Genomic DNA, 25573 nt, shown 5'->3' with positions numbered 1-25573 from the left:
CCATGGCAGCCCAGGGGCGTCTACGGTGACAGGAGGAGAGGCATTCCACACACCACACCGGTCGCACGCACGCACGCACGCACGCACACACACACGCACACGCACACACACACACACACACACACACACACACACACACACACACACACACACACACACCTCTGTAACCAGGTGAAGTGCTTGAGGTCGCGGCCGCTGACTCTGACAGCTGGCCGGTGTTAATAAGAACAAAGTGCTGCTCCGGTGACGACTCAGCACTCTGCCACACTGCCTGCTGTCCCTGTGCCAAGCCGGACCCCTAGCCTAGCGAACGTTGCTCAGTCCCCCTGGGTCTGGACTCTCTTTATGAATATGGATGCTGCAGGTGGAGGTGCTGTCAGGCTGATGAAGAGCCACCTGGTCGTCAGGTCCGTGAGGGGGCCGTCCCACGCCTCTAGAGAGCCGGTTCAGCAGAGTCACAGAAACACTGACACACACACCTCCATTCAGCCTCACTGAGAGAAGAAGAACAACCATCAGGATCTGTTGATTTAAACCAGTAAAGCCAAACCGCTTCAATTCAGATTCAAACTGGAGAAGACCGGGTAAAGGGCTACATATATCTAGATCTAGATCCATATCATATAGGTCTAGGGTTACCAAGTTCTGTGAATAGAGAAGTTTGGTCCGGCAACTGATGGGGAACTCTGATGTGAACGGAGGATCTGAAACCATTTGAAACTGAAAGACCACCACTTCACGATAGAGAACCTCACACAACGTGAGAGTCTGTCAGCTGCCTGGTGTGTGTGTGTGTGTGTGTGTGTGTGTGTGTGTGTGTGTGTGTGTGTGTGTGTGTGTGTGTGTGTGTGTGTGTGAGTTTGCGTGTCTGTGCGTGTGAGTTTGTGCATGACATGTGAGTTTGTGTGCGTGTGTTCGTGTGTGTATGCGTGTGTGTCTCTGTGTGCGTGTTTGCGTGTCTGTGTGTGTGCATGTGAGAGTGTGTGTGTGTTTGTGTCCTTGACAGACTGTAGAACAATATGTGAGCATCTGTGGGCTGTTTTCTATCAGCGTTGGAGAGGAGCAGATAGTGTTCAACAACAAGGTCAACAGAGCCTGTAGAAACCCCCACCCTCACTACACCCCTACCCAAACTACCTGTAAACACCCCCATCTTAAAGTCCACTAACCTCGAATACAATCAAACTCCCGAAACGCCACTAACTAAACACCACGTTGTGTAACATTTAAACACAACATTGTGCAACATTTAAACACAACATTGTGTAACATTTAAACACTAAACTAGTGAGAAGGTGTAACGGAGGCATGTGATTGGCTGATCGAGCAACGGATTGATAGGAAAACAAGACCACTGAACTTGCAGGAGACGACACACACAAACACACACACACACACACACCAGAGGGAGGAGGGGCTTGAGGTCAGAACTCTGATCCTATACGTTACCACGGTGACCACAGAAGGAACACTAGAGACAGCTCTGAGCATAAATATCACTTCCTACTTTCCACACACACATTTTATCCCACAAACACAATTACCTTCAACACACTCTGAGCATAAATATCACTTCCTACTTTCCACTAACACACATTTTATCCCACAAACACAACTACCTTCAACACACTCTGAACATAAATATCACTTCCTACTAACACACATTTTATCCCACAAACACAACTACCTTCAACACAGACAGAAAACGATGCAATGTTCAAACAAAGGCTTCCTCCTCGAGTTACACACACAGACTGTGTGTGTGTGTGTGTGTGTGTGTGTGTGTGTGTGTGTGTGTGTGTGTGTGTGTGTGTGTGTGTGTGTGTGTGTGTGTGTGTGTGTGTGTGTGTGTGTGTGTGTGTGTGTGTGTGTGTGTGTGTGTGTGTGTGTGTGGCGCAGAGCACCTTTGCAGTGAGTATCCAACATCTATATCTCTGTGTTTACAAACACAGAGCCGGCCCTGGTTATTCTGCTCCTTCAGAGAGAGGGCCGCCGGTCGCTAGGCAACAGCCAGAGACTCATTCACTGGAGCGCATCATTCAGACCCCTCTGTGGGCCTCACACACACACACACACACACACTCACACACACACACACCATAACCAGGGTTGTGGTTATGGTGGTAAAAAACACTTTAACACTTTTTTTTTTTTTAAAGATTAATAAAAAAAGGTGCAGTTTCAAATCCTCCTCCAGCACCACATAGACAAGGGCTAAGGGGGAGATGCAGTAAGCATTTACAGAATGCTAACTGCCTAACTGTATGCTAGCTAATTAGCATATACCGAATGCTAACCAGCTAGCGTGATGCTAGTGTCTTGGCGTGTGACGGCTGGTTGTCGAGCGGCTTGTTTGCTAATGAGCTAGCGCGGTACGAATGCCTCCACCCTCCCAGAGTCAACAGAACAGGGTTTCGGGTGGAGGCTAGGTGAAGTTGGAGCCTCGCATTCTCCACTACAACCACACAATAGAGGCATTGTATCTGCTGCCTCTGGAGAGGAAGGACCTGAAGTGCTGCTGGTGATGTGGGCTGGCAGGAGGAGAGGTGTGTGAAGTGTGAGTCAGATCAGTCAACACAGAGTGGCGTTGATAGTGAGAGCTCCCTGCTGGGAACCTGGAGGATCAATACCAGCACATCCATTCACTCATTCATTCATTCATTCATTCATTAGGCCCACAGACACTTTATTAGGATCCATCTCCAGGTCTGGGGTACCTCAGCTCTCTCCTGAACCCCCCAGGAGGAGTCGGACAACACAGAACCGGGGGCTTCTTCAATGCAGCCAGATAGTGAGCCTTACATCTCCCCACACTCTGGGGTATATCGGCCAGATAGTGAGCCTTACAAGTACTGAGTCGTCAGTTGGTCTAACAGGAGTGTGTACACCAGGGGGGTGATGGGTTAATGACTGAACCCCCGGGTTCAGTCCCCGATCAGAAACCCGGTTCACTTCTTCTCAAACTATTGCTCTAGCACATCGCTCTCCTAAGCACCTAGGAGCTTCTTCAATGCAGCCATCGAGAGTGAGGATCTCTTCCTCAAGGTAGCCCTGGTCCAGTGATACCATCGGTTAGAAAACACAAAGACAGCCACAAGAAGAAGGAAGCGTCTCCAGCCTCAGAGCTCCTCAGGAGGAAAACAAGCTCAGCGCAGAAAACAAACAATGCATATGTCACCGCAACGTTTTGTGAGACGCAACGGAATCAGCTGGAGAACGGCCCCTAAAGGACTGGAACCCTGAGGAGGACTGGGGAAGAGCAGGAACAACCAGAACCTCAGGGGAGGAACAACCAGAACCTCAGGGAAGGAACCTGGGGAGGACCAGGAGAGGCAGCCGGTTCTAGGACCCGTCTTGCTCTAGAACCTGCTGTGATCCAAAAGTGCTCCCATTGGGCGCGGGGTCTTCCTGTTTACAGAGTGGCCTCCCGACCCCACCCAAAGCTTGTCCTGGCGGGACTGAAATAGCCCACCTCCCCACCCCCAGACACACAGGACCCGCGGTATCCTGAGGATGTTGCTGAGGAACCCGTGAGGAAACCTCTCAACGCCCTCCTCCTCCTCCTCCTCCTAGCTCTCCCCCCTGGCCTGTTACACAACACCAGAGACCTCTGGCCTGTTACACCAGAGACCTCTGGCCTGTTACACCAGAGACCTCTGGCCTGTTACACCAGAGACCTCTGGCCTGTTACACCAGAGACCTCTGACCTGTTACACCAGAGTCCTCTGACCTGTTACATCAGAGTCCTCTGGCCTGTTACACCAGGAGACCTCTGACCAGTTACACCAGTGAGGCGGGGAGGAGGTGGGGGCAGGCTGGGGGGCAGGGTGCGGGCAGGGTGGAGGCGGGGTGCAGGGCGGGGTGGGAGCGAGGTGGGAGCGAGGTGGTGGCGAGGTGCAGGGTTGGAGGCTCACGTCGGCTCCAACAGGGGCCCTTTGTTCGGGCCCCTCTCAGCCCTCAGCTCAGGGGCCGCCAGGATACCGCGCATGAATGACCAGCGCCTCTCCCTCCAATTACCACTGAACACACTGAGAGGAGGGGGGGCCCTTCACCTAGACCAGGGCTAGTCAGCACGACCCCCAACCATGCTGCCTCGGTTGGCTGTAGCCACTTAGCTAGCTTTAGACCCTAGCAATACAGTTAGCTTGAGAATGTAGCCACCTAGCTACCTTTGGATTTTAGCCATATCACTAGCTTTAGACTGTAGCCACCTAGCTACCTTTGAACTTTAGCAATACAACTAGCTTTAGACTGTAGCCACATAGCTAGCTTTGGAGTGTAGCCAACTAGCTAGCGTTAGACTCTAAGTCTAACTAGCTAGAGAATGCAGCCACCAAAATAGCTGATAACTGGTCTTCATGTTCACCAAAAACAAAAGCCATGTCAATTAATTATTTCTATTCCGATCTCCCCATCACAAGGCCGCAGGCTGAGCCGTTTACACACTCGGTTGGCTGATTTGCTAACTTCCTTAGCTGAGGCTATCTTAATTAAGTACATTAGTGCGGGAGGATTAGCTCTGAAATAGCACCCATGGCCCCACATTGATGTAACCTGTAGAGGAAGCCTGATGGGCGAATGTAGCCAAACAACCATGTCCAAGTATTATAGAAGATACAGGCTAGGTGCTAACAGAGATACAGGCTAGGTGCTAACAGAGATAGAGGCTGGGTGCTAACAGAGATAGAGGCTGGGTGCTAACATAGAGACAGGCTCAGTACTGCTTACATTGTTAAACAGTAAATATATAAGGAGCATGGACATATACATGTAGTATCAGGGTTATGTAACAGCAGCAGGGTGCAGTGAAACAAGACGATACTATCCTGACATGCACTTCATAACAATGCTTAACTTCAAGTACAGCTTCTACACAAACGACCGCTCCAGACTATTGTTGAACCAAGAAGAAAAGAAAACCTTCTGGAGAACAGGATCAGGCAATGATGTGTAAGAAACATACAGAGCCGAAGGGAGACCTTCTAGAACACGTCTGCTTCACGCTCATTGTGCCTCCAGACCAAATGTAGGGGTTTAAGGTCAGCAGCGACGAACGGTTCTGTGAATGGGAGCTGTCTAGCATTAAACTAGTGACTAGTGATGGAGAATGGAGCCGGTCCTCAGCATTAAACTAGTGACTAGTGATGGAGAATGGAGCCGGACCTCAGCATTTAACTAGTGACTAGTGATGGAGAAGGGAGTCGGTCCTGAGCATTAAACTAGTGACTAGTGATGGTAGAATAGAGTCGATCCTGAGCATTAAACTAGAGAAGGATAATAATGGAGTCGGTCCAGAGCATTAAACTAGTGAAGGATAATGGAGTCGGTCCTGAGCATTAAACTAGTGAAGGATAATGAAGTCGGTGCCGAGCATTAAACTAGTGAGCAGTTAGGTAAGCAGTTAAGTGACGCTTGACAAAAACTATCTCGAGTTCTTCTGTTAGAATTCTGGAGGGGCACGTAGAACACGACTCGGACTGGGAGGGAACTGGGAGGAAACCACTGGGAGGATACAGCAGGAGAACTAGAACCCGACCCAGACTGGGAGGACAGCAGAGCCAACACATCCCGCTCCCTGCGCTGGGCAGCTGCTGCCGGGGCAGACGCTCGCTGGCAGGAGCCTCCGCTAAGGTGACAGCTGCTAGCACAGGCTAGCGGTAGCAGCGGCTAGAGGTAGCACAGACTAGCGTTAGAAAAGTTTAGAGGGACTAAAGGCTAGAGGGAGCAAAGGCTAGAGAGAGCAAAGGCTAAAGGGAGCACTGACTAGCGGTAGCACTGACTAGCGGTAGCACAGGCTAGCGGTAGCACAGGCTAGCGGTAGCACAGGCTAGAGGTATCACAGACTAGCGGTAGCACAGGCTATAGGTAGCAAAGGCTAGCGGTAGCAAAGGCTAGCGGTAGCACAGGCTAGAGGCAGCAAAGGCTAGAGGTAGCACAGACTAGCGGTAGCACAGGCTAGAAGTAGCACAGGCTAGCGGTAGCACAGGCTAGCTGAAGTAGTACAGAAGAGCAGAACCTCAGCACACAAACTACATCTTCTTTTATCTTGACCCAAATCATTGTTGAGGGTAGAATAAAAGTGAATGCTGGAGTGTGTTCTAACTAAGCCCGTAATGTTGTAATATCCGGCTGTTCCACCAACATAGTCATACCAAATAAAATGGTTATTAATGAAATACCCAAACAACCATTAAGCATGCAGTAGGAAAACCTGTAGCTAAGTGCAAGCCTCCAGTACACCGGCCTGTAGCTTACAGCTAAACTGTAACCTGTAGCTAACTGCTAACCCATAGTACAATATCCTGTGGCTGACTACTAATCCACAGAACAATAGCCTGTAGCTAATTGCTAACCCACAGTACAATAGCCTGTAGCTAGCTGCTAAGGCACAGTACAATAGCCTGTCTGACTGCTAGCTTTCAGTACAACGGCCTGTAGCTAACAGCTAATCTGTAGCCTGTGGCTAACTGCTAACCCACAGTACAATAGCCTGTGGCTAACTGCTAGCTGACAGTAAGCTACTCCGAGGCTTAATTGTCCATCTGTTGCAGCCCAAGTCATGAGCAGAAACATAAATCATAATCCCTTTGCCCTTAAAACGCGTGTCTGCTAAGAATGTGCTTCTGAGGCCCAGCTGGGCTTAACAACAACCAGTGAGTGAAGTCTTAATCTGCGCTGCACACGGCTTTCCTCCACTGAACAACAAAAGGCCACTCGGCTCTGTGCGCTAACCGGCCCAGAGGTTGGTCTTGAGTCGTCAGCAGCTCTATACCCCTGAGCGGGAGGGAACTCAAACCCTCCCAGTCGATAGCAGCTGATGGTGGAGATGGGAGGAGACTCTCAGAAGGTGGACGATGGGAGGATTTACACAAAGAACGAATTGATCCGTCACATCTATGTTAGATGCTCCACTTAAACCAAAAAAATCATTGTGTACGTGTTATAGATTGTCTAGTAGGCAATATTAAACATATTTTAAGCTGATGAAGCTGGTTTTAAAGTGATGTGTGCATGGAGAAACCCTGTCAGCTAAACCCCAGCCGGCCCTCCACCAACAGAGAGGACTAGGGCCCAGTGGGGACCAGGACTCAGACCCAGAACACAGGGAGGACCTCAGAAAAACACCTAGGATAGACCTCAAGAGACAGACCCAGACCCAGGGTTGAGACTAGGGATTGACCGATACAGATTTTTTAGGGCCGATAGTAGGGATCGACCGATATATCGGTCGGCCGATATTCGCGGTTTTTACGTGTATCCGTATCGGCCGATACGCGGCTGATTTTCGCCGCGTATTTCGGCCGTAAAAAATCTGTATCGTCGATCCCTAGCCGATACGATACCGATATTTTTTCATCAGCCTTAGCCGATACTCCAATACACCGAAACCGATATTTAGAGCCGATACTGCTTTTGCTCCCTCAATCATAAAAATTACACTGATAACAAATGTTACAAGTCTCAATTTAAAAAAAGGAACATTTATTGAACTTCAATATAAAAAACAATATTTAACAAATAGTAAAAACAGGTGAGGTAGAACAAGTAAGAACAAGTAGATGAACAATATTTAACAAATATTAAAAAAAAGGTGAGGTAGAACAAGTAAAAAAATAAATTAAAAAAAATAAAAAACGGCGAAGAAGTATCGGCGAAAATCAGCCGCGTATCGGCCGATACCGATACACGTAAAAACTGCGAATATCGGCCGACCGATATATCGGTCGATCACGACTGCTCTCTGGGGAAGCCTGGGCCTAGGGTCTGACACCAGGACCAGAGCCCGGTCTGACCCCAGGAACAGAGCCTGGCCTGAGGTCTGACCCCAGGACCAGAGCCTGGCCTTGGGTCTGACCCCAGGACCAGAGCCTGGTCTAGGGCCTGACCCCAGGACCAGAGCCTGGGCCTAGGGTCTGACACCAGGACCAGAGCCTGGGCCTAGGGTCTGACCCCAGGACCAGAGCCCGGTCTGACCCCAGGAACAGAGCCTGGCCTTGGGTCTGACCCCAGGACCAGAGCCTGGGCTAAGGGTCTGACACCAGGACCAGAGCCTGGGCCTAGGGTCTGACCCCAAGACCAGAGACTGGGCCTAGGGTCTGACACCAGGACCAGAGCCCGGTCTGACCCCAGGAACAGAGCCTGGCCTTGGGTCTGACCCCAGGAACAGAGCCTGGCCTTGGGTCTGACCCCAGGACCAGAGCCTGGGCTAAGGGTCTGACACCAGGACCAGAGCCTGGCCTAGAATCTGACCCACGGACCAGAGATCTCCACCTGAGCTGATGCTGAAGCCGTAGGAGCTCCTTGTCAACAACATGTTATTAAAGATGTTAGATGTTATTAAAGATGTTAAAGCTCTGAGCGAACGATCCAAAGAGCAGCTGATCCTGGATCAGGGAACAGAGTTCTAATAGAAGGTACTGTTCTGAAGAACAGCAGCCTAATACCAGACCTCACAGTAATAGTATACCATTACCTTCTACCATTCTCTAGCCTACAGGACATATCTTACAATGGAACATTTGCCAGAAAACATTTAATTATATGTACTTTTTAAAGTATCAATATCAAAATAAGAGTTGCCCCAGCGCAGGGTGAGCTCATTCCTACGCGCCCCGTACACAGCGGCTCGTAACCTGAGAGCAGCGTGCCGATACTGCATGGGGAGAGCACCCAGCCCGCCCCCTCACAGGGGGACGGGTAGGACCCTAGGCCAGGCTCTGGTCCTGGGGTCAGACCCTAGGGTCCTTAGGGGGAGGTGCTGGCTCCTCACAGGGGGAGGGGCCCGAAGGTATGCAGGCCTGTAGTTGGTTCCTCAGAGGGGGGAGGGGCTCTGAAGGTATGCAGGCCATGGTTGGTTCCTCAGAGGGGGAGGGACTCTCTGAGGAATGCAGGCCTGTGGTTGGTTCCTCAGAGGGGGAGGGACTCTGAGGAATGCAGGCCTGTGGTTGGTTCCTCATAGGGGGAGGGAGTCTCTGAGGAATGCAGGCCTGTGGTTGGTTCCTCAGAGGGGGAGGGACTCTCTGAGGAATTCAGGCCTGTGGTTGGTTCCTCAGAGGGGGAGGGACTCTCTGAGGAATGCAGGCCTGTGGTTGGTTCTGCGTGGAGCCACAGAGGCCAGAGTCGCTCTGTTGGTCTTGGCGGTAAAAATACCGCTGTGGAATGTTACCATGGAGGAAGTCAAACATGCCTGTGACATCACAGCCACGCCGTTGCCATGCCATGCCATGCCATGCCCCCCCCCCCCCCCCCAGGTACGGCCAGGACGTCTTGGGAACTTTCCATGACGGGAGGATCTAGATTAGGCACGGCCAGGCTCCAGGCTCGAGGCTCTGAGCGGAACGGGTTGATGTTAATGTGAAGACGTCCGTTAGAAGGTGGAGGCTCACAGCTCTGCAGAACGCTACTGAGGAATTGGGGGCATGTATTCCCATCGTCCCATCAAACACAAGGAAGCTTTTGATTGGTCTGTTCCTGTAGAGGTTAAGGTGACGGTCCAGTAGGCGTCCAGTAACTAAGCAACAACGTCGACCCCCAACTTAATAACACTTCATGTTTCACAACATGAGCCGCAGGTTACTAACACGAGGCTAGGTAGGGACTGAGACACATGTGTGTGTGAGAATTTGAGTGTGTGTGTGGGTGTGTATGTGTGTGTGTGTGTGAGAGTGGGAGTGTGAATGTGTGTGTGTGCCCTTGAGGAAATCCCCCCCCCCTCCCCCCGTCAGCAGCCATCCTATTGGCAGAAAGCACTTCCTGTTCAGGACAACAAACACTTCCTGTTCCTAACCACCAGCCCTTCCTGTCCAGACCAGCAGCCGCTCAGGTACATCCTCCCTCAGGAGGGCGACCCGTGGAGCGTCCTGACCTCTAGGTAAAGGCCGTCAGGTGTGTGTGACTGCGGCCGCTGAACACTAACACACACTAACACACAGTAGCACCGTGCGTAACACCCAGTTACACAGAGTAGAGCCGTGTGTAACCTGTGTCTTAGCTAGGAGCAAGGGGAGAGTAAGACACACAGCGTTACACTCTGGTAGCGGGCCCACAGTAGTACCGTGTCTTACATTTACATGCAGGGCGTTTAGCAGACGCCTTTATTCAAAGGGACTTAGAATAAGTAAATACGTTAGAAGAAAGAGAAACAACAGTATATCGGTGTCGGTACAGTAAAGATTTTCATAGAACCAAGTGCCAAGCATTAACAATCGCTAGGTTAACCCATTCTCCGTATACAACACAGATAGCTAGGGTAAGACACTACACCAAGTACTGTTTTTAAGCGCCAAGACGTACACTGAAGTTGTCCCTGCAGAGTTCTACTCCAGGCTCGCCCAGCTCCCAGTCCACACAGTCACCCTGTGTGTGTGTCGTTGAGGGGCTTGTCCCAGCCGGGACAGCGGCGGCACCACGGCACCACGGCCCCCCCCCCCCCCCCCCCCCACCCCCTGGCTCCACCACAGGTAAACACACCGACAGGTCAACGACATCATCAGCGTGTGACACCAGAGTTTGACCCGCACCCCGCCATGTGTCCTGTCAGAGTGCCCTTGGGCCAGGCAGCCGGTGGCCGACCCAGAGCGGTGGAGCAATAGGAAGCTCAGTCCGCTGCCCGGCTCCGGTCCTCCGGGGACAACGATAGTCTTCTGCTGCACCAGAGCACCTCAGCAGTTCTGAGCCTACTGTCACGTCCTCCTGCTGTTGGTTCAGAACAGAACAGTTCTGATCCTCATCTCGTCCTACGTTGGTATGGTTCAGAACAGAACAGGTCGGATCTACAAGTTCTCCTTTCCTTCTGTCAATCATTCTTCACATTCCTGCTGTCGCCCTGTTTCCCCACAGTATAGTATGTAGTATAGTAAGGTTACAGTATAGTAGGCCTACATTATAGTAGGCCTATAGTATATAGGCCTACAGTTTAGTAGACCTACAGTATAGTAGGCCAACAATATAGCAGAGTAGGCCTACAGTATAGTATAGTAGTCCTACAGTATAGTATAGTATGTAGGCCTATAGTATATTATGTAGGCCTATAGTATAGTAGGACTACATTACAGTATAACATAATAAGCCTTTAGTATATTATAGAAGCCTATAGTATAGAGGTATAGGCCTATAGTATACTATATCCAGTATAGTTAGGATACAGTTTAGGCCTTTAGTACACTATTTATAGTGTAGTATGGTATACTATAACCAGTATAGTAATGATAAAGTATAGTATAGGCCTATAGTACACTATTTATAGTGTAGTATGGTATACTATATCCAGTATAGTAATGATACAGTATAGTCCTATAGTACACTATATTTAGGGTAGTTTAGTATACTATATCCAATATAGTAATGATACAGTGTAGTAGTACAGGTCTGTAGTATAGGCCTATAGTATACTATATCCACTACAGTTATAGTATACTATATCCACTACAGTTATTGTATACTATATCCACTATAGTTATAGTGTACTATATCCACTATAGTTATTGTATACAATATCCACTATAGTGTGTAGGTGCTATCCCTTGTAGTATCGGCCCAGCCATGAGAACGGAGCACAAGGACAGAAGGATAATCCTTTACATTCTTCAGACTGCAGACTCAGAAATGTCATCCTAGAAATTAGATTTATGCTCCAAACTCGGATACAGAGACACACTAATCATTCTTAATCTAATGTCCCAGCAATCGTGTGTGTGTGTGTGTGTGTGTGTGTGTGTGTGTGTGTGTGTGTGTGTGTGTGTGTGTGTGTGTGTGTGTGTGTGTGTGTGTGTGTGTGTGTGTGTGTGTGTGTGTGTGTGTGTGTGTGTGTGTGTGTGTGTGTGTGTGTGTTAGTTCAAACAGTAGCTAGTTTCAGTTCTAATTGAAAAGTGGTCCAGATCTGAGGTTGCATAAAGTGTCCAGGTTGTAAAGACGTCAGGGCCATCATCTGAGTGGATCCAGACTCTAGACTGTGCAGAAGGCCTCCTGTCCTGTCCTCTACCTATTACCTCGCGGAAGGACCCCACAGGGCTAGGGACTATTGCCGCACTTCCACCGGCGGGGGTGCGCTTCGGCCCAGCACGCATCAGCCCAGTAGTGAGGGTGCGGTTTGGCCCAGTTACGGCTCGCGTTTCCACCACCGACAGTTCCCTTATGGTAGGGCGGGTTTAAGCCGGATGGCGATAGCCGCAGCAGCTACGTAAGCATCGTGAGCCCCCACACAGTGTAGCCTGCTAATAAATCCAAGGAAAAAGAAGAACGCGACACAATGAACAAAGAGCAACAATGTAGGACGTCCAAGAAGGACGTCAAACTTATCTTCAATAAACGATGCTTTCGCCGTTGTACAGAAATAACTTGCGGGTACTGCGTTTGTGGATCACCCCCGACTATTCTGTCGACCAATCAACGGACGGCGTGTGTAGCTCGAACTTGTTGGCACCCTTTCAGACGTCTCAGTACCCCAACGGAGGAGTACTGCCAGATGAGTACGGCTCACGCCCACTTTTGGCGGTGGAACGCGAGCCGTTCCGCACCTTTGCGTCCTGAACCGACTCACACCGGCCGGTGGAAATGCACCATAGGACCTGGTGCTCTTCGGTTTCAGGGGAACATGACTCTTGCGCACGCGCACACACACACACACACACACACACACACACACACACACACACACACACACAGTCATGGAGGTGTTTTATAGTTGTTCTCAGGACTCTTTGGGTTCGGGCCTGTGGTCTGGTCCCAGTAACCCCGACACCAGTAGGCTGATGGTTACGGGAAAAGTAGGCTGATGGTTACGGGACCAGTAGGCTGATCGTTAGGGGACCAGTAGGCTGATGGTTACGGGACCAGTAGGCTGATGGTTACGGGACCAGTAGGCTGATGGTTACGGGACCAGTAGGCTGATAGTTACTGGACCAGTGGGCTGATGGTTACGGGACCAGTAGGCTGATGGTTATGGGACCAGTAGGCTGATGGTCACTGGACCAGTAGGCTGATAGTTACTGGACCAGTAGACTGATGGTTACGGGACGAACACAAACTCTACAGCAACACATCTACCCTAACGTAGCAAAGACAAGACCCCCCACCCGGGTTAACAGGACACCACCGACCTGTTGCGTTCTCTCCGCCGGGTTCATCATCACCGCCTGCCGGAAACTGTTATCCACGTAGGACGCCATCGTGGTACTTCGGAGCGGGTCCCAGTCCTCTCCGGTCCCGGCCCTCTCCCGTCCGTGTGTAGCGGTGTTCTCCTGGCGGTACCAAGCCGAGGAGCCCCGGGTCCCCCGGTCCTCCCCCGGCGTGGCGGTAGGAGAGGGTCGAGGCTCAGCAGGCCCCGCCGGGCTCCAGCTGCTCTTCCCGGCGTCCGTCTGCTCCCACCCAGGGAAGCTCTCCTCGGAGCTCGGGTCCACGGGGGGCCGAGGGCCGGGAGGACCGGTCTGGATCAGGTTACGGGTCTACCGCCGGGTTTAATCCACCGCGGAAAGCCATCCTGTCGACGGAAGAAATCCCACGGAATCTCTAGTCCCAGAACACAAAGTACTATCTAACCCCGACCAACTATCCCTGAGCGACTAGATCCACCATCACCGACCACAGGCCGACGAACTCCCGGGAGGAAAACTCATTCTGATCGGCGGTAGACGGGCTTCAGACACACGGCCACCGGGGGACTGACTGAGGGGAGAGGCTCCGAAAACACTGGAACCCGAGGACAATGCGCGGCGGAGGAATGGGGATCTACCGCCACCCGGTGGCCGAGTGGGAGAACGACGGCTCGATAACCTCCACCCAGTGGCCGAGTGGGAGAATGACAGCTGGAGTACCTCCACCCAGTGGTCGACTAGGAGAATGACAGCTGGAGAACCTCCACCCAGTGGTCGAGTAGGAGAATGACAGCTGGGGAACCTCCACCCAGTGGTCGAGTAGGAGAATGACAGCTTGAGAACCTCCACCCAGTGGCCGGGCCCGAGAAGGAGAATGACAGCTTGAGAACCTCCACCCAGTGGCCGAATGGGAGAATGACCACTGTGTAAAGTAGTGATTTGTTCGACACCACAGTCGATGGTTTGTTTAAAGGAGACATATTATGGTGTTTTCACAACAAGTAAACATAGTATTTGTGTTCCAGAAAACATGTTTTTGAAGCTGTTTGCTGGAAATAGCTTTTAGGAAAAAAAATCATGCCTAACGCTATTCCCCTCTGTTTCAGTCCCTTCAGAATGCGCTGTTTCTGGTGTCTGTAGCTTTAATGCAAATGAGCTGCTGCCCATTGACCAATGAGCTGGGGGGGGGGGGGGGGGGGATGGAGGCTGCGGGGGGTTGTTGGGCAAGGAATCCGGACGGACGGACGGGGGGGGGGGGTGGAGGCTGTGGGAGGTTGTTAGGCAAGGAATCCTAATGGGGGAGGGGGGGGGGCAGGGAAGAGGCCCTCACAGGGATCTCTCGTGCCCACCGGGAAAACTCCCGATCTTCCCGATGGCCACACCACCTCTGGTCACAAATCACCACTAAATCACAACCCTGGGCTCTCTGTGTCCAGTCTTTTAAAGGTTGAACGTATTTGAATGGCGCAAAGAAGAGAAAACGTCAAAGCATTGAAGTAGCCTACGCAGTGCATGAATGCACCAAAGTCTGAGTTTTTCCATGGAGGCGGAGCAAGGGGTTGGGCGAGGTGCCAGGTGTAAGGGAGGGGAGGAGAGGACGTCTTGTTTAGGAAACAAAACTTAACATTCACAGAAACCAAAGCAACCGACGTGGCAACAGTTTCCTCTTTCAGGCGAAAAAATAAAACACATTTTTGGAACAAATTGTCTGACGGACAGAAACCACATCAAGGTGAGTAAATCGGCACAAGAGACGCTAAAACCTCTCTTCCCGTAATGGAATTGATGGACCTTTTTAAATCACTGAAGATTTGCAAAAGATTTGCAATAGTTAGTAAATGAGTTAATCTCCACCATACAACAACCCTTCATGTAATACCCACTTAAACAAATTACACAGTAAAGATTCTCCCCATGTGTGTGAGTATTGTTTTGATTTTGTCTTATCAGCTCTCTTCTCCACCCTCTCCTCCTCTTCCTCCTCCTCTCTCTTCTCCTCTTCCCCTCTCTTCTCCTCCTCTCTCTTATCTCTGCTCTCCTCTCTGCTCATCTAGGATTGTGTTCATTCTTTTTGTACATTACACACTACGTGTATTCACATGGCAAAGGTCAACACATTTAGATGTGTGAACCTAAAATAGCGATGAACTCCCACTGGGTGAGTTCAGCTGTAGTGAATCTTTATGGTGAGGTTGACGCTCCCGCTCATGCGGAGTCCTCCTCCCCATAAGCCACGCCCACTGACTGCCTGGACTTCGCGAGGAGAGGGAGAGACCTAGCCTGGTTCTACTAGACTCTCGTACTTCACTTCATTTAATTTCATTTGTACAGAGAGTCTGGACCTAATCAATTGACAAACGTTAACTCACTTGAAGGCGGGTGTCTGTTGAAGTCTAAAATGATTGGATCTACCCAGTGCCACTCTGGATCTGCCATAACCAATCGCTAACGTTTGGTTGTGACGTATGTCATGCGCCGGGAATCACGGTTGTACACAAACCAAACACCTTGCACGAAAATGTCCGTCAACGACAGCTGCAGGTTTTGTTCGTCGAATTTAATTTATCAGGGAAAAATTGCACATTGTAAATCAACTACCGACCTACAACAACAACTCAAACTGGCGTACGACTTCATCGTCATTGTTCTCAGACACGCCCACTGTTCGCTGATTGGTGGCCGCTGTGGCGGCACAAGAAAACCAAATTACATACAGCAGGTCCAGACCTAGTACTGAAGGGAAATTCAAATTGAGCGGAAGTACTTAGGCGGGCGGAGCCAGGCTAGGAGAGACCCCGACGCTGGTGGATTCAATGATTCGTTTCCGTGACCCAGTTCGTGTGATTCAGTTCGCCACGAGGAGTCGTTCGCGAATCGTTCCTTCGTTCGTTCGTTCAGTCGAGTTTCCGGTAGCACTAACTCCACTGAGTCTGACTGACTCAGCTGAGAACCGTGCAATGGGGTCCATTCCATGATGCGATTTACCGCTACCGGAAACCAGGCTGAACGAACATACGATTCGTGAACGACTCCTCCACGTTCAGTCGAGTTTCCGGTGAATCGATTCACCGGAAACTCGACTGAACGTGGAGGAGTCGTTCACGATTCAGCCTAGTTTCCGGTAACGGTGAATCGCATCATGGAATGCACGCCATTGCACGGTTCTCAGCTGAGTTAGTCAGACTCAGGGGAGTTAGTGCTACCGGAAACTCGTTCGTTCGTTCAGTCGACTTTCCAGTGAATCGAATGGTGAACGAGACGACCGAACGAACGAGGGAGACGAACCGGTTCAGTTCGTTCGTCCAAAAGACTCGGTCATTCGAACCGGTTCGCGAACGAACGAGCCAACAGCACGAGAGCCGTGGACCGCGATACCTCTGAGCAGCCAGCAGCATGGGAATGAATAACTCCATCACACGTTTGATATGTGTTTCACCTTCTCCCTGATGGTTTGAATAAGTCGCCCAGTGTGTCGTCAGTCGCCTTTTGGAAATAAAGGCGCAAAGAGAGTCAATGGTACGTGCACAACTGCAAATGATCTGTAATGTTTGTCACTACTATTTTAGTCATTCTGTTTATTATGTACTTTCAGATGATTATGTTTCAGTTATAGTTGATATTGAAGCATATTGGTAATAAACATCTCAGTCGAACTGAATGTTCTTGTGTGTTCAGCCGATGATTCTCCCGTTTCTTCAGTCTAAATCCTCCAAGGTGAGCAGATGTTTCTCCAGAGCTCTGGTTGGTTATCCTTGCAGCACACCTGGAAGGTTCTTCCAGCCCCTTGGACCCCAGCAGGTCTCTATGGTGTCCTGCCCCCTGACGTTGGCCCAGTCTTCAGTCCCTCCCGCCGGCTCTTCCTCAACTCACTGGTGACTTGGTGGACCATGTCAGACCTCTGGAGACATCCCAGCATGTCAACAACAATGGAATATTTGTTATTATGAATAATAAAGTACGTATATAATCGAATGGTTATGCTGATAGCAGCTCATGTACATTTCTATAGTTTGAAGTGAGAGTAGGGTGTGTGTGTGTGTGTGTGTGTGTGTGTGTGTGTGTGTGTGTGTGTGTGTGTGTGTGTGTGTGTGTGTGTGTGTGTGTGGTGGTGAGCGAGATTTACTCGAGCTGAAAGGTACTGGGTTTGATCCCCTTTGATATCCTTAAACACTGTTTAACCCATTCCTGTTCCATTACCCACATATATCCTTAAACACTGTCTAACCCCTACCTGTTCCTTTACCACATATATCCTTAAACACTGTCTAACCCCTACCATGTTTCATTACCATATGTCTAACCCCTCCCGCTCTTGGCAGTTTGCATACACAAATGTCAAACACAAGGAGGGTTTTACATATGAGGGCGGGCCGTCGGTCCACAGCCGCAACAAATCATTAACAAATGCCACATTTAAAACTTTTTTTCATCACATAGACACCTGGGGACATGTTGAAGGCGGAATTTGGATTTTTATTTATTTGTCTCATATTATTATGACTTCATTAACATTAATATCATGCATTTCGATTTATCCATTTGGTTATGAAGGACTTTCAATGTGTAGGAATATTTGTGGTTTTTAAAAAGACAGTGGAGAAAATTCCAGCCTCAGGCAAAATCAAGTCAAATGTAATTGTACAGCTCTAAGTCACAGTAATCACAAATCACGAATGAATGGCTGAACAGATTTTAATTGCACATAGACGAGAAATCAAGTCATTGAAGTAGCATACACAGTGCATGAATGCGCCCACGGTGTGTGGAAGTTGAAAAGTCAGTAAACTGTGTCCGTGGGGGCGGAGCCAGGAGTTAGGGGAGGAGACAGGTGTTAGGGGAGAAGAGGAGAGGACGTCTGGTACAGGAAACGATAGATGCCGAAGCCAGTTGACGTGTAAGCAGTTCTCTCTTTCAGGAGTAAATAAGAACACATTTTGGAACAAATAGTCTGACGCACAGTAACCACAACAAGGTGAGTAAAACTTTGAGATGAGTTAAAACCTCTCTTCCCGTTATGGAATTAGAAATATATAATTGCTCAATGCATAAACCTTGTTGTCTGTGTCTAGGAATGGCCTACTGGTTATGGTTACTTCAGTTGAAAGACAAGGAGTCATTTGGGGACAAGGAGTCCCGACGGGGGGGACCTTTGCTCATCGCATGACCCAAATACAACGGTAAGTGGGCACTGGGCGCAGTGTGAGGCTCCTACCACTAGGGGGTGCCCCCGCACCAACACAGTCTCACTCCCTACTCGTCAAATGTGTGACGCATGGCCAAGGCTCCCTGGCGTCAATTTCCGACGAAAAAGGGGTACCCTTTTCGTCGTTTTTCAACGCGGGGTCCGTCAGATAGACATTCATGTTAATCCCTCAGCGTCGGATATAGACGAAAGGAAATCGATGTTTATCAACGGTGATGCCGTAGCTATTGTCTATTGATTTGTTTGACAGATTCACCATTAAACGTGTTTCTAATGCCATTTCTAGCGAGAAATGTACCTTTTCCTTGAATAATCTTCAGTCAGTGAATGTGTATGATCTTTATTAATATTTATTATCTGAATGGGAAATGCAATATTTTAGGACCGATTCACCGTTAAACGTGTTTCTAATAACATTTCTAGCGAGAAATATGCTTTTTACTTGCATAATCTTCAGTCAGTGATTGTGTCTGATCTTTAGTTTTATAGTTATCAGGAACACTTTATCGGCTCGCTCGCATGTTTCAACGTCAGGTTGCTAGGGACGCTGCATTCGCTAAACTAGCAGCTCACGTGTTTCCTGCGTTTGTGTTATTAAACCGTTACTTTATGTAACTTTTAATGATATTGTAATAACCACAGGCGAGGTAGTGAGCGAAGTAAGCTTGATAGCAGGTTTATTGGATTCCACAATCGGACAGGCAGGCACAGCTCCACCGGAAAACTACAACAACCAAAACTCCCGCCCGGAAGGAAACCCCCGGAACCCCCTCTCAGAAGGCCCGCCCCTTCCCCCCAAACCCTGTGACGCTACAATACAGGCCCCCAGGACTGGTGCATATTTCCGGAATCCACCAGTGCTCAGAGGCCACGCCTGGTATTGCAGTCGGTTTAGTGGGCTGTGGACGGGTCCCGGAAGTAGATATCCTCGTTCACTCCAATACAAGTGGGGAGCAGGAATGTGTCTCCGCAGAAAATGTGTGGATATCAATCAAAGGTTCATAATTATCTTTATACCGTGTACTAAAAAAATGTACGTTTCTTCTTTTCAAAACGCCACCTCAAGCGTTTTATTAGCCGTTATCTCGCTGGGGAAGAGGGGTGTGCAGCTGAAAGGAGTCGTAGTGAAACAAATGGCATCCGAGAGGGCCTAGTTCAGTGCTCCGTTAACGTGTCCGATTTTTGGACTGGTTCATCTGCTGCTCAATAACTCTTACGGTACTCTGCTTGCAATCATTGTGATTCATCATGTATTGATCCATTTATTCAAACGATCCAAAGACAAAGAACAGGTGCATTACGGTATAATTTTATATTGTTGTTGGACCGGAGTGGGTGGATGGGCACGGATCCCTGGCGTCGATTTCCGACGAAAAATGGGTACCTTTTTCGTCGTTTTTCAACGCGGGGTCCGTCAGATAGACCTTCATGTTCAACACGGTCTCACTCACGTGCAGGCCCCCACCCTCGTGTTCTTCCAAGGCCCTCCCCCAGCTGACCTAATGATTCGCCCCCACACTGATTGACAAGAAGAACATTACAATACAAGCACATAGAACAACTGGCATAACGGACAACGAAATACAATGCAACACATAACACACAAACTATTTAACTGTCCCAGGGTCGCTACAATATCGTAAATACGAATTCGTTCTCAGCCTATTTTTGCCATTTATTTACCGTGTTACTATGGCAGAATAAAGAATAAATTCATGCATCATCATTCAACTTGAACATGTGTTTTTACAGTATAGAGTGGTGGAGAGGGACGACGTATGTTGGCAAACCCGGAAGTGAGCGTCGCCCTCGGTTCCCTTGACAAAAAGCCAACGGGTTTTCCATTGGATTTTGGATTAGTGCAGAAAAATGTGCATCTTTGAAGCAACTCCTCAAAAATGGAAAATAAATAAATAAATAAAAATAACCGTGCTCCAAAGAACGAAGTGTAAACCAATGCATTCTGAATGGGAGTGTTTCTCCAATTTTTCCATGCTACACAGAACGAAATGTAAACCCATGCAAATAAAGACTTCATGTTCATAATAATTTAAATATCATTAATCTACAGAGTGTGTAGGGAGGTATTCTATTTTTTTCAACGGGGCTGAATCCAGTCACTTGACCGTCATGGTTGCTATGGTGGTTGCTATCGACCGCCCCCTCTAATACTTGTGGCTCTAAAAACCTATGCTAAAAACCACGCGGCAAAGGAGCTGCCGTAAATTGTGTTGTTTTTGTCGTAAACTAGGGTCCGATGGTTGAAAAATAGACAGATATTCCAAGGTATCCTTAAAAGGCAGCTTGGATGTGTTTATTTTCTGCAGTTTAGACTTCTATAACTAATTTTTGAAAGCAGAACACCAAGCTCATTGATTTAACAAGGGAGGGTTATTTGAAACAATTTATTAAATAAATATTTGTGAGAGGTCATTCCTTCTCCTGATTTTACTTCCTATTTATGTCTTGGGTAAACCCCTACTGTCCACAAGCATCCCCCCCCTCCCCATATGGATTTGGAGAATTGTTGCCACGTCCCAGTGGTGGAGGTATCATATATATATGAAAGAGGGCATTCAATTATAGCCTACTACAATGATCAATTAGGAGGCCGAAGCCCTAAAGGAAGTGATCCAATAGGTGACTGAGTCGACAACATTTAAGTAAGCTGTACAGGGTCTCTTATATATCAAAGGGGGTCTCAAAGGACGCATACGCTTCAACCTGTGGCTCCAGCACTACAGGAAATGACTCTGCAAGTGCTCCATCTCGTTGCAACTCACCCAGCGGCTCACTTGCAAGATTTTGGCCTGAAGTTCTTCCCAGACCTACACCCTAGCCATCCAACATGCATATCTGAGAATCAGGCCTCTCTTTAATAATGACAAAAAGTTATGAGAGAAACACACATTAACTTTTTGTTATCTCATAAGCGGCGTGGTGCCGGCTCCTTTTGACCTTTTGACCCCACACTTCAAAAACGTGGCCACAGGCCAGCTGTGTCTACACACCTTTAGCCACAAATGTACACCTCCATCCCACAAAAAATGGGGACTAGAAACTAACCTCTGTCTTATGTACATTTACTGTACTGTTGGAGGTCACGCCCCTTTGCCGACCTTTTCGAGATAGCTAGGGAAGCTAAAATGTTTACACACATTTCCCGGGGCCCCGTGAACGACATATCCGAGATTTGGAGTTCTAGCCCTTAGAGAAAAAAAGTTTTCCCAAATGGAGTGTCATTTGGACAAAGCCCCTCAGAAGTGTAGCCTGCAAGACCTAATGGTTCAGAATGTGGTGGAAAAACAGTTTTTGAGATAGGAAGGTCCTACCGCCCTGAAATTTTAATAACGGGCAGGAAGGGCCCCCCCTCCCTGCCCTCGGGGTCCGACCGGGCCAAGTTTCGGTGCGGAGGTCCCAGTTAGGGCCTAGAATAAGGTATTAAAATTTCAGGGCGGTAGGACCTTCCTATCTCAAAAACTGTTTTTCCACCACATTCTGAACCATTAGGTCTTGCAGGCTACACTTCTGAGGGGCTTTGTCCAAATGACACTCCATTTGGGAAAACTTTTTTTCTCTAAGGGCTAGAACTCCAAATCTCGGATATGTCGTTCACGGGGCCCCGGGAAATGTGTGTAAACATTTTAGCATCCCTAGCTATCTCGAAAAGGTCGGCAAAGGGGCGTGACCTCCAACAGTACAGTAAATGTACATAAGACAGAGGTTAGTTTCTAGTCCCCATTTTTTGTGGGATGGAGGTGTACATTTGTGGCTAAAGGTGTGTAGACACAGCTGGCCTGTGGCCACGTTTTTGAAGTCTGGGGTCAAAAGGTCAAAAGGAGCCGGCACCACGCCGCTTATGAGATAACAAAAAGTTAATGTGTGTTTCTCTCATAACTTTTTGTCATTATTAAAGAGAGGCCTGATTCTCAGATATGCATGTTGGATGGCTAGGGTGTAGGTCTGGGAAGAACTTCAGGCCAAAATCTTGCAAGTGAGCCACTGGGTGAGTTGCAACGAGATGGAGCACTTGCAGAGTCATTTCCTGTAGTGCTGGAGCCACAGGTTGAAGCGTATGCGTCCTTTGAGACCCCCTTTGATATATAAGAGACCCTGTACAGCTTACTTAAATGTTGTCGACTCAGTCACCTATTGGATCACTTCCTTTAGGGCTTCGGCCTCCTAATTGATCATTGTAGTAGGCTATAATTGAATGCCCTCTTTCATATATATGATACCTCCACCACTGGGACGTGGCAACAATTCTCCAAATCCATATGGGGAGGGGGGGGATGCTTGTGGACAGTAGGGGTTTACCCAAGACATAAATAGGAAGTAAAATCAGGAGAAGGAATGACCTCTCACAAATATTTATTTAATAAATTGTTTCAAATAACCCTCCCTTGTTAAATCAATGAGCTTGGTGTTCTGCTTTCAAAAATTAGTTATAGAAGTCTAAACTGCAGAAAATAAACACATCCAAGCTGCCTTTTAAGGATACCTTGGAATATCTGTCTATTTTTCAACCATCGGACCCTAGTTTACGACAAAAACAACACAATTTACGGCAGCTCCTTTGCCGCGTGGTTTTTAGAGCCACGAGTATTAGAGGGGGCGGTCGATAGCAACCACCATAGCAACCATGACGGTCAAGTGACTGGATTCAGCCCCGTTGAAAAAAATAGAATACCTCCCTACACACTCTGTAGATTAATGATATTTAAATTATTATGAACATGAAGTCTTTATTTGCATGGGTTTACATTTCGTTCTGTGTAGCATGGAAAAATTGGAGAAACACTCCCATTCAGAATGCATTGGTTTACACTTCGTTCTTTGGAGCACGGTTATTTTTATTTATTTATTTATTTTCCATTTTTGAGGAGTTGCTTCAAAGATGCACATTTTTCTGCACTAATCCAAAATCCAATGGAAAACCCGTTGGCTTTTTGTCAAGGGAACCGAGGGCGACGCTCACTTCCGGGTTTGCCAACATACGTCGTCCCTCTCCACCACTCTATACTGTAAAAACACATGTTCAAGTTGAATGATGATGCATGAATTTATTCTTTATTCTGCCATAGTAACACGGTAAATAAATGGCAAAAATAGGCTGAGAACGAATTCGTATTTACGATATTGTAGCGACCCTGGGACAGTTAAATAGTTTGTGTGTTATGTGTTGCATTGTATTTCGTTGTCCGTTATGCCAGTTGTTCTACGTGCTTGTATTGTAATGTTCTTCTTGTCAATCAGTGTGGGGGCGAATCATTAGGTCAGCTGGGGGAGGGCCTTGGAAGAACACGAGGGTGGGGGCCTGCACGTGAGTGAGACCGTGTTGAACATGAAGGTCTATCTGACGGACCCCGCGTTGAAAAACGACGAAAAAGGTACCCATTTTTCGTCGGAAATCGACGCCAGGGATCCGTGCCCATCCACCCACTCCGGTCCAACAACAATATAAAATTATACCGTAATGCACCTGTTCTTTGTCTTTGGATCGTTTGAATAAATGGATCAATACATGATGAATCACAATGATTGCAAGCAGAGTACCGTAAGAGTTATTGAGCAGCAGATGAACCAGTCCAAAAATCGGACACGTTAACGGAGCACTGAACTAGGCCCTCTCGGATGCCATTTGTTTCACTACGACTCCTTTCAGCTGCACACCCCTCTTCCCCAGCGAGATAACGGCTAATAAAACGCTTGAGGTGGCGTTTTGAAAAGAAGAAACGTACATTTTTTTAGTACACGGTATAAAGATAATTATGAACCTTTGATTGATATCCACACATTTTCTGCGGAGACACATTCCTGCTCCCCACTTGTATTGGAGTGAACGAGGATATCTACTTCCGGGACCCGTCCACAGCCCACTAAACCGACTGCAATACCAGGCGTGGCCTCTGAGCACTGGTGGATTCCGGAAATATGCACCAGTCCTGGGGGCCTGTATTGTAGCGTCACAGGGTTTGGGGGGAAGGGGCGGGCCTTCTGAGAGGGGGTTCCGGGGGTTTCCTTCCGGGCGGGAGTTTTGGTTGTTGTAGTTTTCCGGTGGAGCTGTGCCTGCCTGTCCGATTGTGGAATCCAATAAACCTGCTATCAAGCTTACTTCGCTCACTACCTCGCCTGTGGTTATTACAATATCATTAAAAGTTACATAAAGTAACGGTTTAATAACACAAACGCAGGAAACACGTGAGCTGCTAGTTTAGCGAATGCAGCGTCCCTAGCAACCTGACGTTGAAACATGCGAGCGAGCCGATAAAGTGTTCCTGATAACTATAAAACTAAAGATCAGACACAATCACTGACTGAAGATTATGCAAGTAAAAAGCATATTTCTCGCTAGAAATGTTATTAGAAACACGTTTAACGGTGAATCGGTCCTAAAATATTGCATTTCCCATTCAGATAATAAATATTAATAAAGATCATACACATTCACTGACTGAAGATTATTCAAGGAAAAGGTACATTTCTCGCTAGAAATGGCATTAGAAACACGTTTAATGGTGAATCTGTCAAACAAATCAATAGACAATAGCTACGGCATCACCGTTGATAAACATCGATTTCCTTTCGTCTATATCCGACGCTGAGGGATTAACATGAATGTCTATCTGACGGACCCCGCGTTGAAAAACGACGAAAAGGGTACCCCTTTTTCGTCGGAAATTGACGCCAGGGAGCCTTGGCCATGCGTCACACATTTGACGAGTAGGGAGTGAGACTGTGTTGGTTTAACACTATTGTTAACAGTTGTTGTTATGTTGAACATCTTTAGAGGATTAATTTGCATGAATAATAATTGTAGGTTATTAACTTTTCCATGGGTTTTAACTTCTGAATAGTGAATGACAAAACAATACAATGTCTGATTTTAATAAAGAAGAAAAGCATAACAAATGTTGTGTAGGCCTCCATTATCATTGTAATTGGTCATTTCAGTGGAATAGATACATTCCAGTCCAATAGTGTTCAGTAGAAGTATTGTCTCAGTGTAATACAAAAAATACATTATTTTATTACTAAAACCCTTTTTTTATTATTATTTTGTGATTTATGGAACGTTTTAAATCATTGAAGAATTATAAAAGTTTGTATTCGATGAACCAGTAAAACATAATCTCCACATAACAACTCAACATGTGTTACACAAACAAAGTTCACAGTGATGTAAAGATTCTCCACAAGTGTGAGTACCGTGATTTTGTCTTGTTTACTCTCCTCTCTCTCTCCATCCTCCCTTCTCTCTCCTCCTCCTCTCTCTCCT

The 25573-nt window shown here is 48.0% G+C and overlaps 1 protein-coding gene across 4 annotated transcripts in view; it reads right to left on the bottom strand.

Moving 5' to 3' along the window:
- Positions 1-13693, bottom strand: part of rapgef2b (Rap guanine nucleotide exchange factor 2b) — a 61889-nt gene extending 48196 nt beyond the window's left edge. For all 4 annotated transcript variants that reach the window (XM_056599914.1, XM_056599915.1, XM_056599916.1 and 1 more), the window contains exon 1: positions 13098-13693. In XM_056599914.1, coding sequence (XP_056455889.1) covers positions 13098-13166 — 69 coding nt within the window. In that variant the 5' untranslated portion in view covers positions 13167-13693. The remainder of the gene's footprint in view (positions 1-13097) is intronic.
- Positions 13694-25573: the final 11880 nt, after the last annotated feature.

This window comes from Gadus chalcogrammus, chromosome 10 (genome assembly GCF_026213295.1).
Source record: "Gadus chalcogrammus isolate NIFS_2021 chromosome 10, NIFS_Gcha_1.0, whole genome shotgun sequence".
Taxonomy (NCBI): Eukaryota; Metazoa; Chordata; class Actinopteri; order Gadiformes; family Gadidae; genus Gadus; species Gadus chalcogrammus.
This window is presented reverse-complemented; position numbering and strand designations above follow the sequence as displayed.